The sequence below is a fragment of the Pollachius pollachius genome (genome assembly GCF_949987615.1).
Source record: "Pollachius pollachius genome assembly, chromosome: 14".
NCBI classification, from domain to species: domain Eukaryota; kingdom Metazoa; phylum Chordata; class Actinopteri; order Gadiformes; family Gadidae; genus Pollachius; species Pollachius pollachius.
Window position 1 is genome coordinate 4821605 of NC_136947.1, and position 12710 is coordinate 4834314.

Below are 12710 nucleotides of genomic sequence, written 5' to 3' on the forward strand. Positions count from 1 at the left end.
GGGCGTCTGGGGGGCCGTGGGTTAATCCCCCCTGGGGGGAGCTTACTGCTCCATGGCGGCACAGAGGGCCAGGTCCTGGTTGGTGGCCGTCAGCTTGTCGACCTTGACCCCGGCGGAGGCCAGGATGCCTTGGAGGTCGGCGAGGGTCTCCTCGGGCATGGTGGGCTCCCTGCTCAGGATCCAGGAGAACTGGGCGCTAACGGGACCGAACTGGCTGCAGCCGAACACCAGGGCGTGGCCGGTGTAGTCGGTGGACAGCACCCAGTAGTTGCCAGGGGGAGAGCCTGGAGGGGGGGCGCGGCATTACAATCAAGCGTCAACCAAGACAGCAACGGCGTAGGGGAGATTATATAGTCGTGTGGAGTACGTTTGATAAAAAATGTTAGGCCTTGGTGCCGTTGATTTCTACAATATGAATTGGGATATTTTGTGTATTGATTATTGGTGATATTTAGACAGAATATGTTGGAACTTGGATTGGTAAACGAAAACAAAGAGGGGTTTGGACATGCATTTGTGTGTGTGGGTTGGTGTCTGAGCTTATGTTTGTGTGCCTGTGAATGTGTGCGTGCTTATGTGTGTGTGTGTGTGTGTGTGTTTGAGTGTGAGCGTGTGTGTATGCGTTTGCGTGCGTGATGCCCTTACCCTCGAAGAAAGAAACCTCAAGCTTGGCGGGCACAGACGGGTCCTTCGCCTTGGCAGATCCAACAATGGAGTTGATGGTTCCGTTGGCGCTGGGAAAGAGGCAAAATAAACCATTCATACGCAGAAAACACTCGTTACTTATGCATCCACATTGTAAGGAGCCAGTCGGTCCCTGGAGGGCCACTTACAGCAGCTCTCTGTTGAGGACTCCCACCACTCCGGGGCTCTTATTGGTGTAGGTGGCTGTGCCGCACTCGCCCTTCTGGAACACGGTCGGCAGCTTCGTGATCTCGTACCACGTTCCGAAGTACTGCAAGGTGGGAGAACAGGCAGAGTGAGTTTTGGAAGAGTCGGAATTGGAACAGGAACGTCGGTGAACAACAGATTAAACATTCATTTTAAATACTGTAGATTGTCTAGAGCGTTATGGTTTTGCCCGCTTTTGTCACATTTGGGCCTCAATGTGGATTGTGTTGTATACGAGAAGATCATCAGACTGTAGGTAAAGCTGAACCAAGCCATGCAATTTAGCATTTGTTTACAATTCAGTGAATGTTTTCACCGGTTTGGCAATCTGCGCATAGTGGCCCTTCAGCTCTCAAAACTGCAGATCATCGGTTCTGTTAGCGAAGCTGGTTGATTTGAATTGAGAGAGAGAACAGAAATGGCTTTTGCTGTCCCCTCCCAAAGAAAAAAGGAAAATAGATGCACTAACAAATAAGAGAAAAGCGTGCAAAAGTAACGAGAGCAGGGAGTTTGGGGTTCACCTGAGAGGCATCAAAGTTCTCCTGGACGGCGGGGTTGGGGCACTTCCCCCACACAAACACCTGAGCGTTGGCTGCCATGACGGACAGCAGCGTCAGAGAGAGCACCTGGAAAACCTGCATCTTCCTTATGAAACCTACAGACAGAGAGAGGACAAAGAAGCAAAATGGACGACTTCTTCTGAACACGCCGGGAATATATTGAGCACTAGCTTACACGGTCGAGAGCTTTACACCACATTATAAAAGACGATGTTGCCAAGAGAGAGTGCAGCTCAGGGCTGCTTCTTACCTGTTAGTATTCTGGAGAATTACCTGGTTGCAATGAATTGAAATGGATTGGCTTCATATTTATAGTGCTTGAGAGCCTCAGCTGAACTAACGACCGTGTAAGATGGCCCCTCCCACCTGTTTACATAGAGGCAACTATAGAAGAGGCCTACCGTAAAGAGGTGGGAGACCTGGCACCTGTTCAGCTGATTATGTCACTCCATGGCTAAATACACATCGATGCATCGAGCTGTCCCGCTTTTGTTGCATCACAAATGAAATCGTTGAAGTTAAGGGAATAGCATGGCGTGTTCGGATCGTCCTTGGTTGACCACATACCCATTCACATTCCTATGTGAATGGGTATTCTTAGAAAGTTAATATGTGAAGGTGCCCCGGTTTAAAAGATTCATTCTTCTCAATCATTATCGATGAGCTCACAGCCTGTATTGATTATTTCAAACTTTAAACTTCTGACCACATTTCTCCGGGCGCTTGACTGCAATGCTTAACGTAAAGCCTACACAAAGGTCTGGGATGGTTTTGTTTTGAACAAGAATCAGGTATCTGAATATTTGGGATGATTAATTTGCTAGCTAAACATGGCATACTCGTTAGCTTAAAGCTAACCTCGCCTGACTTGCACGTAGCACTTATGAGAGGGAAAGGTAAAGGAGATTGATTTAAAAAAATGTCAGGTGCCTTGGATGTAGGTCTTCTCTGTTTACAGAACAAGATAAATCCATACAATTTATCCCATAGCACATATCCACAAAAATGAAGTCATCGTCCTAAATTCATATTGCAGTGAATCGCATTGTAGTTCCTCCTTTATGTCAAACTAATTAACTGTAATAATTCATCATTCAGTTAGATCACCTTCAAGGTGATTTAGAAAAATAGATCCACCCTGACAGCCAACTACATTCCTGATATACCTGATAATTTTATAACATGTGTTTTTATGGATGACAATACAAAATGGATTCATTATTCTTTTGTATGGAGCCATTCGTTTTGTTTCACCACTTTTTAGTACCACTTTTAAAAACAAATTAAAAAAGGCTATTATTCGGGTACGAGTTGAACTTGGCCTATATTAATATTAATGAATAATCCGGAACCATCCTTCATTGAGCTAGCTGAGAGACGCAGATGCAATTAGCGCTTGGATTTAAGGGGTCCATGAAACCCGAAATTGCCATTTGTACCTCGGAAGCTCAGGCCCTCTAAAACAGACGAGTTTGGAGTCTGAGAGGACCACAGATAACCTCACAACCACATTCCTTCTGAACTGAAGCCCACACACAGACACCCACACACACACACACACACACACACACACACACACACACACACACACACACACACACACACGTACACACATGCATGAAGATATACCCATACAAACACACACAAATGCACACAAACACAAACACACAAACACTCGCACACAAACCCACAGACACACGCACACAAACAAAAAAAGCACACACTCGCACACGCACACAAACACACACACACACACACACACACACACACACACAAACACACTAATTACGTTATTATATTGCGCCTCTACGCCAAAGTTCCTGGGACATTCTTGTATATTTAGGTTAAATGTCATTCCCCCCGTTTTCCCTTGACAGCTGGCTATGTTCACAAGAGCCAAATGACCTGTGTTTATGTGTGTATGGACGTGTGTGTACATACAAACATACAAGCATAACTTTGAGCATCTTTGGGACCACATAATACAGGCAGATAACCAACACGAGACCCCCCAGTGTGTTTAAACAGGTGTCCTAGTGGGTTTCACCACGAGATGTTTGCTAATGTTAAACATGGACACATTCCTGCTTTAATTTCACCCCTGAGATGATCCTTGTTAACTTTTTGCATACAATCTGGAGGTTGCAGTAGAAACACATCAGAATGTGTCAATAATAATGCATTGATTTGTATAAAAATATAAACAACACCTAACAGCTCAGAAAGAGCTGTCTTTGGTCATTTGAAAAAAAAGGAACCTAACCCATAATTATAGTTCTCCCATGTCTATACACGTTGCATGGGCAGAATAGACCACATCTTTAGAGGTTTAAGAGAGGCTATTGAAATAAATAAACAAAGGAGATTTGTAGGTGGTAAATAATACATAGGAAACAAGACCCACGTCTTTTTGAGAACAATTTTGAGCAACCATTACAGGCCATTACAGACAAATATTGTTATAGGTTATCTACTCAGGTACTACTGGTCTTAACTTTGCAATGCTGCAGTATGTATCAACCAATCAGACTCAGTTGAAAGCTATGTCGCCCTTATTTACCCAGTGGCTTTAATGTTGCCATGTAGGCCATTTGGTTTATTTACCTGTTTTTATTGTTGTACTTCATTATCAATTCACTAAATGTGTTTGTTTTTTTGTTAATTCTTTCACACTTGCTTTCGGACATTAAACACAATGCCAAACCATCCCACTCCAATCAAACCACCTAGAAATCCTAGTGCTATAAATACCTACAGAGCCAAACCTGGACATCAAATCAGTATTACAACAGCAACAGGAATAACAGTTGCTGGGAACACCTGTCCAAGTTCTTGTTCCTGTGTTGTTGTGTGCAGTCTCCCAACAGAGGAAGTATGGGAGAAAGTCTAGCAAAAAAAAGCAAACTGAAATCGCAAAACTGCAATGCATTTACCTCCTCCAGTTCTATATGGCAGTGACCCCATACCACATCAGAAACCCTCTCACCAAAGACATTAACGGCAACATCGCCTCCAAAGATGGAACTGCAAACCATGAACTGCTACAAATAATGACAGTACCTAACAACATGTATTTTAAGGATGACCTTACAGAGTCCAAAAGGGTTGTCTGTTCCTATGTTAGAGGGATCCTCCACCCGATTGCTTTATAACACGCATGCTGGTGTGTCTCCCATGACTCCCATTAGCTAATGGTCTACTTTATGTCCAAAATAAGGCCGGTCCCAGACAAAGAGCCCCATTGATTCAATGGGGCTGGGATGTGGCAAAAGTCAGCAGAGAGCATCGTGTCTATGACATACACAAGGATTACTGCAAGGGACGCCACTCTCTTCACCAGCAGGTAGGCCTTCTGATACTTAAGATTCAGCATAGAGCAAATACTTTCAAAATGTATCAGAAAAGAAAATTAAGTTATTTATTATACACGGCATCTTTAAACTGATTTTCGGTTCGCTCAACAACGATCTAGGAAATCAAAAAGGTTATTTGTGTTTTTATAATGATCTGCAATCATCCTCTACCTGATTGTAAGATGTGCTCCAACAACATTAAAACTCAGACTCTTAACACGATGGAACTGTTCAGAAGACCATTAAAAAGACCAAACATTGCAAATCTCCTTGCTATTCCATAGGCGTAGTAGCTTGTTTGTTGTTGCATTTTTCATCTCAAGGGCTAACCCTTCCCTTGTTCAGATTACACCGGCACCATCCACTATGACTGGATCCATCGCTTTGGTTCTGTTGGTTCTCCTACCCCTCGTGAGGGGCCAGGTTCCCCATTGGGGGCCCTGTCCTGAGCCTATCACCCAGGCCGACTTCAGCATCAAGCAGGTACCTCCAACACCACCACCACCACCTCCACCACCAGCCATGAAGGATCTGTTCAAAACGTGAAGCATTCTCCCCATAAATAACGAACAGATGGCCATAGACCATTCGTTTTTATGCAGTACGTTAAAAATATGTATTTTATCCATTTTTTATTGATGATGTTGTTACATTTTGCTGATTCTCTATACTCACAGGACCTATGCGCATGCATTTTTGATAACCCTTGACGTTTTGTGTTTATTTCGCCCTAACAGTTTGCTGGGAGATGGTATGAAATCGCCAAACTGCCAGCCCAGTTTGAAAAGGGACGATGCATCGAGACCAACTTCACCGTAAAGGCGGATAACTCTGTCCGAGTAGTCAGCTCAGAGATACTGTGAGATTAAAGAGAAAAACGTAGAATTTAGAATAGTGTGGCATATCACTTGTGTGGTATGAATAACAGATAACTTTATCTTTGACCCAACAGAAGGGGTGAATTGAGGAAAATCGAGGGCTTTGGAATAACAGAGGATCCGAGGAACCCAGCCAAACTGGGAATAACCTTTTCCTACGGTAAGGAGCCAAGAGAGCCTGTTTAGTTTGTGAGTGTGGGTGCGTGAACCTGCCCAGTGTGTGTATACCCGCATAGTGCACTTGTATATGTGTGTACCAATCTAGTGTGCATGGGACAATTAAAATGTATTATAAACATGTTATGTATATGTAATGTATTGGAATACAACGTATAAAATCAGATACACATTACATGGAACCCAAACATACTTTGTTTCCATGCTTTAATCACGTCTGTGTGTTTGTGTGTGTGTGTGTGTGCGTGCGTGCGTGCGTGTGTGCGCGCGCGCGTGTGTGTGCGCGTGTGTGTGCACGCTCTCGTATCTCTCTCCCTCCTGATCCCGACAGTGCTGCCCTACACCCCGTACTGGATCCTGTCCACCGACTACGTGAACGCGGCCGTGGTGTACTCGTGCACCGACATCCTGCGTCTGTTCCACGTGGAGTTCGCCTGGGTGCTGAGCCGCGTCCGCGCGCCGCCCGCCGGCACGCTGGAGAAGGCCGACGAGGTGTTCGCCAAGAACAGCATCGACGTCGCCCAGATGATCGCCACCCGGCAGCAGGGATGCGACAAGGCCTGAAGTTGAGCGTCGATTCCGCCCCGTCGACAAGCATGCGACTATGTTGCATGCTTGCCTTTGAGTTTGCCTTTTAAGTTTGTAAGATTAATACATATTGTTTTCTGCACTTTTGGAGACTTTTTTTTTTATACTTTTTAAGCTGTACTTTTGTTTATTAAAAAATATTGTCTTGATATAGGAAGTTCATCACTTAGGCACCTGTACAGAACATTTAGAGAAGCCGTCCCCTATATATATAGTAGGCCTACCTGAAAGTGGGTGAAAAGTTACAAATAAAGAACCCACTTTACCTCAAAGTTGAATGGAATATTCCTTGATCATTAAATTGACCCTGACCCATACCCTTACACTTTATTTTTATTTCATATTAAATATAAAAATATATTTCGATTTCAATATGTTGCAGGCTAAAGCGTAGCACAGGGTACAGGAAACACAAGATGGCGCTGTTGAGGAATGATGAACGTTTCTAACGTTGGCTTTCTAGAGATCGGGTGGTTATTGTGCTGCATGTTATTATAATTGGCTGACTTCTATCGTACACACTACTCCTTTTGAAAATGAGTAACCATTTAAGCTGTGTAATGGCCTCTTGTTTGAATGTTGTTGATGTCCCAAATTACAGCCACAGAGTGTCTCATTAGAGTCAATAAAAGCCTATACAATCATGTGAGCATGATTCATTAAAAACTATTCATCCTCAGGTTTGCGACTTCCATGATACAAAACATGACACAAGGTTGTGAAAACAGTCTGATGCCTGATAATTGGGCCGGATAATAGCCTAGTCAGTGGCTAAGGTGTTTGACTCCCAGCTGAAAGGTATGGATCTATCAGCGTTATAAATGCCAAACCTCTCCTTAGGACATGTATCCCAGTTCAATACAAGTGGTTAAGGAAAATGATCCATGATCAATCATCTTTTAAATAATATTTGGTGCACGATTGGACATGCATTAGGCTACCTCGTTTTCAAGGCAACCAGGTCTTAAAAACATTATCGAAATGCAGTCTGTTACAATGTATATATTTTTTATAATTGCGAGCAAGATACGTAACTTGTATTGGTAACGTCTCAAGGTTTGTTGTTCTCTATTTGCGAGCCGCAGTTGATACCCTAGATGACCCTAGGTAAAGGCTGCCAAACAGCATATGACTGGACTTTCTTCTCCGAATTATTTCCATGCGGAACCACTTGTAGGCTAATGGCCCTGTACTTGAAATCGTTTAGTACCACTGAAGGGTCAGGCTCATTATCAGCAGCAACCACACTTCCTGCAGGTGACAGGTTCTAGCAGGAGTTTGAGGTATAACTCCTTAATTCAGAAAAGGAGAGCAGAATGGTTATTTACCAACTTTTCTCAGAATTCTGAGATAATCATCTTGTTTCTTTCATGACTTTCTCGCAATTCTGCTATAATTGTCGATAATTCAGAAAAACAGGCAATTTATTTCGTAAAAATAAAAATACTTAATTGATTGTATGTGCTTCCGTGGTTAACCATCCAGTTAATTATGTCTGGATGATGGATGAGGATTGAAGGAGCACGGACTCTTGATGGACCAGGACCAGGCAGCCAATGAAAGGTGTGTTTATTAAAGCCCAACATATATCCTAAATACAGAGTAATATATACATTAAGTTTGTTAATGTTTTTTAACTAACATGATATAAAGGTTTGTTTTTCATATTTTTTGGGATTCCAACTTGTGGCTTGTGGCTTATTTATGTATTTATTCTTTTGATTTGTTTCTGTCGATTTTATTTTTTTAAACCGGAGTGAACGAATAACCTGAGGCGGTCTTTGATCCTTGGGGGTTTGTGTTGATTTGGAAACAGCAGGAAAGTTTGAGAATATTCCTCACGCCTTGCCTTCCTCTTTCTTCCCCCGTACAAAAGTGTTTTTTTTATAATATAGTGTGATCTCTGTCCCGGGGGCCAACGGTACATCAAACAGCTCTGGCTTCTCGCCATATGCCACACAGCTTCAGTGAGGACCATCGCTGCGGGATCACCGAAGGGCTCGGATTACAAGAGGCCAAGTTGGGAAGACGGAAGTGGAAAAGTAGGAGGAGAAAGGTTTAACTCCCTTCGCAAGAGACGTGTAGCTCTTTGTTGTGGAAAGACCCTCATTCCCTCTGCTTTTGTTTACTTTATTGATCCTTGAAAACTAAAATGTAATAAGGAAACAGGAAATACTTGAATCAGACACAATAAATTGCAAGTATGCCGAAGAATACAGCCAATCTATTTGTGTAACTTTTCCATAAGTAACAAATCCACTCAAAATAATGTTTTTTATTTGGTAGTTTGTGTTAATTGTTCTAGTATGCAAGCCGCTCTCTTAGTAGAGAGTGGCTTGCATAGATCAAACAGAAGATTAGTACAAGTACAAGGTAAATCCTTAGGTCAAATAACTAGTACCATTTTGTAATTTTAAACAAGCTCTTTGTTGTCGCTGCTGTTGTACAAATGGGGGACCATCTATGTCACATTGGAATATGATGGTCAATTATAGCGACGTGCCAATTTGAACAGACAGCTTGTCTAGACAGCTTATTCCGTAAGCAACGTGTTTCAGAAGCATAATATAATTCTACTGCCGGTCCGAGGAGTCCTAAAAACTTTCTCTTAAAGCAAAAGTATTGAGCCTGCTGTTGCATGCATTGAAAATAACTAAAACAACACAAAACATTTGTCATCTTTTTCTGCTTGTCTTTCATGGGAGGTCAGGTTTTAGTTTGCGAAAATGCTTTAAATCATCTCAAAAGGGTTTTTCTGGGTCTGTGATTTCCATGAGCCTCACTTGAATATGGGCCTGTACTAAAAACTGTAATAGAAAAACAAAAATGGGAATGCCTGAGAAAACAAAACAAACCAGGATAATACTAACCCTGACAAAAACCTCGAACCAATCATAAAAACACAGATGGAATGCCCCTTTAAACCAACAGGGAGACATTTTCACCTTTCACTTTTGTTTGTTCAATGTCAACCTCAAAGTTTGAATACCCTTACTGTTTGTTTTTTTCTCATGAAGGCCGTCCCTTGTCTCTGTTCCACAATTATACCCTATTTAAACAATAATGGAGACCCATTATCATTAAATATGGGTGGCATGACAGCTGGTATGTTGTGATGTGTGAATAATGCACCCATGTAAAAATAGCCCTCGTAATGTTGCATGGATGGAACTAACTGGCACAAAAGATAAATAAATAAATTGTTCTTCTTCGTTATGTCCTGGCAGTGTGAGGGTCTGAAGGTGACGATGTGGCATTCATTCATGTGCATGCTGCTACAGTTCCTCTTGTTAACCTTTGACCTCGCAAAACAGGAAGGGCATGCAATGAAAGAGAAGGCAGTCCTGTTCCCTTGTATATATCCCCTTGGACCTGCCAACCTATTAGACCACTCTATTGCAAATTGTTGTTTGAACCTTGCACACTGATGTCAATCTACCCTGATGACGAAAGATGATAGATGATAAATGTAGGAATATCATGTCATGGATTTGATCAATGTCATGGATTTTTAAAGTAATTTTTAGCTTTTGCCACTGCAGATTTGAATGGTGTTTGATGGTGACGACATGCAGTGAGAGAGGTTAACATGTTTCCTATAGGGGCTGGGATGACTTTCAGAAGGGAAGGAAAAAAAGAAAAAAAAACTAGGGCACAGAGCATCTTTTTCCGCCGTTGTCATTTATTCTCTTTTTGTTGGGGAGGGGAGACAAACTGCCAATTTACCCAATAATGATATACAATTTCACGTTCATTGGTGTGCTAGTTAAACCAAAACAAAAAAAAGCACATTCTGAAAAATGTAACCACTGGCTCCAGATGTCGTGAAATTCTTTGGATCCCAAGGATTCTCCCCCCCTCGCCCAGCCCCCCTCCTCCTCCCCATGTATGGTTTGTTAAAATTATTAGGCTGGATCGTGCTCAAGTCAGGCACATGTCAGCCTCTTCCAAACTGAATTGTAGGTTTCAGTGAGTCAGAGAACACCTGTTCAGGGCATATTTTAAACATAATTATATATCTGGTGGGTGTAGCTCCTATGCTGTTGGTGCTATAGCGTCTATAGCAGCAACAGCATTATAATACTCATTCATCATTCATTGTCAGACTGTACCATATAATATGTCGTAGGTAAATGTTTTGTTATCAATGAACTGTGTTTCATATGGATGTATGTATAAATGTTGACATCGGTTGTCAACAAGCAATTATTGATTCAATCCAAGATGAAACAAACAAACAACAAATGAATTATGTTATTATGGGCGAGAGGGCATTCTCAGGGAAAAATAATAATAAATAAAACATCAGAGAAATATTGGTTAAATTAGGCAGAATAATAAACACACAATCTCACCAATAAATGTGGGCAAAAGTGAAACAGTATTTATGAACCCTTACAAACATTGCATCATATTAAATATTGAAATACATTTAAATATAGTTAAGTCCACCCGTTGTACTACATCATGTTTTGATGACGTCATAAATGTTTAATTTATTCGGCTTCCCATTAGCATGTGGCTCTCGTTTTAACGCCAGAGAGAGGTGCTTTTGAAGTATTTTTCAAGCACGGCTACGGCACACAAAGAGGACTGCGAGTGAAAAAGTGCTTACATGGAAGTATGCGGTCGGGGCTTCTTATCTTTACGAGTTTCTCCCTTTATGAGCGAGAGACGTTTTATGAGTTTGAGACATTAATTCACTCACCATGAGTTTTCCATGCATGGGGAAGTCCTAAAATCTCTCTCGTTGTTGGTTCTCCCTGTGTAACATGGTGTTGGCTCGTTTGGGTGTGTGTGTGTGTGTGTGTGTGTGTGTGTGTGTGTGTGTGTGTGTGTGTGTGTGTGTGTGTGTGTGTGTGTGTGTGTGTGTATGTGTGTGTGTGTGTGAGAGAGAGAGAATTACACATTATCTGGCAAAGAGAGGCTGTGTCACCATTTCGAACACCAGTGATGGTGATGACATATTTTTGGAAAGCATTCTTTTCTTTTCCATACTTCGTTACTTTCCATACTTTTGGTCAGAAGCAGGATATCACTTTGAGGTAATAGGGTGTCACAGAAGAAAGAACAGGACAGTAATGAGAATGAAAAACAATGCGGCAAAGTATATATAATTAGACACATAAGAGTAGAAAAAGTATGGATTGCTCTGACAAACATTTGATGACCCTGTTGATCTATTTGGTATCTATTTGTGTAAGATGAAAGTGGAAAAGTAATATTTTTTTCTATGTAATAGAAATAGAGAGAGAGAGAGAGAGAGCGAGAGAGAGAGAGAGAGAGCGAGAGAGAGACAGAGTGTATGTTAACAGGTTGGCTCCACGAAGAGCAACAACACAAAAACACGTACAAAATGATTCCACAATGCAAACTACATACACAGACTCCTGAAGTCTGTGTATGTAGAGTTTGCGGGGAGAGCATACGTGGCATGTTTGAGTGAAAGGTGGGGACCCACCGGGGGGCTTTCAGTGAGGGGGGGGGGCGCCGCTGTAGCTCTCTTCATTAGCCCCCAAGCTCTGTTCCCTAACCAGAGCCCTGCTTCCATAATCCATCCAGCCCCCTAACCCCCCCATAATTGTTTCCATGCATCCAGGCAGGCACCTGCAAGAAATATATAGGTTTAAAGGACCAAAACACGTTTTTCCCCTTAACGCTTGCTTTTCTCCTTTCTTACAAGGAGTTGTGAAACTCAAATAAAAGTCTTGTGGAAAAAAGAAAACTGGAACAAATTGGAGGGTGTCTGTGGGCGTGCTGCAAGGAGCCGGACGGGCCGGGTCCACTGGCCAGTGGCCACTAAACTGGTTCTGCCCAGTCTGGACTCCGCTGTCCGCTGTTGGTAATATACCCATGATGCAAGACAGCAGGAGTTACAGCAAAAGGAGAACCCCTACTTACCTTATTTACAATTTAAACTATTTTATGATATATCTTTTTTGTATTTATATGGGGATTGGATCCACATTTTTAAGAGCTACACACTTGCCATTTTTGCACAATATAATTTTATCATCACACATCCGAATATCACACATACCATAATGTAAGTCTTTTTTCCTCAATACAGGGGTTTCAGGTTTTTCTATTGCCTTATCATAAGATAGGTCGAGTTGATCAGTTAGGAGATCTTCTCAAATCAGTCCCCCGCCCCATGCTCCAACACCAGAACAGTTCCTGCTGCTCATCCCCGCTAATTACAGGATCCCCATTGGCTGCTGGGCCGCCCGGTCGCAGGAGCCAATCCCGGAGCACCTAACAGC

The 12710-nt window shown here is 42.3% G+C and overlaps 2 protein-coding genes across 2 annotated transcripts; one reads left to right on the plus strand and one right to left on the minus strand.

Moving 5' to 3' along the window:
* Positions 1–42: 42 nt before the first annotated feature.
* Positions 43–1532, minus strand: apoda.2 (apolipoprotein Da, duplicate 2; the record flags this gene model as incomplete). Its single annotated transcript, XM_079750653.1, has 4 exons — positions 43–284; positions 646–734; positions 834–955; positions 1413–1532. 4 exons carry the CDS (start codon positions 1530–1532, stop codon positions 43–45), a joined length of 573 nt encoding a protein of 190 aa, XP_079606779.1.
* Positions 1533–5170: 3638 nt separating this feature from the next.
* Positions 5171–6423, plus strand: apoda.1 (apolipoprotein Da, duplicate 1; the record flags this gene model as incomplete). Its single annotated transcript, XM_079750551.1, has 4 exons — positions 5171–5287; positions 5542–5663; positions 5757–5842; positions 6191–6423. The coding sequence occupies 4 exons, from the start codon at positions 5171–5173 to the stop codon at positions 6421–6423; spliced, it is 558 nt and encodes a 185-aa protein (XP_079606677.1).
* Between the last annotated feature and the right edge of the window lie 6287 nt (positions 6424–12710).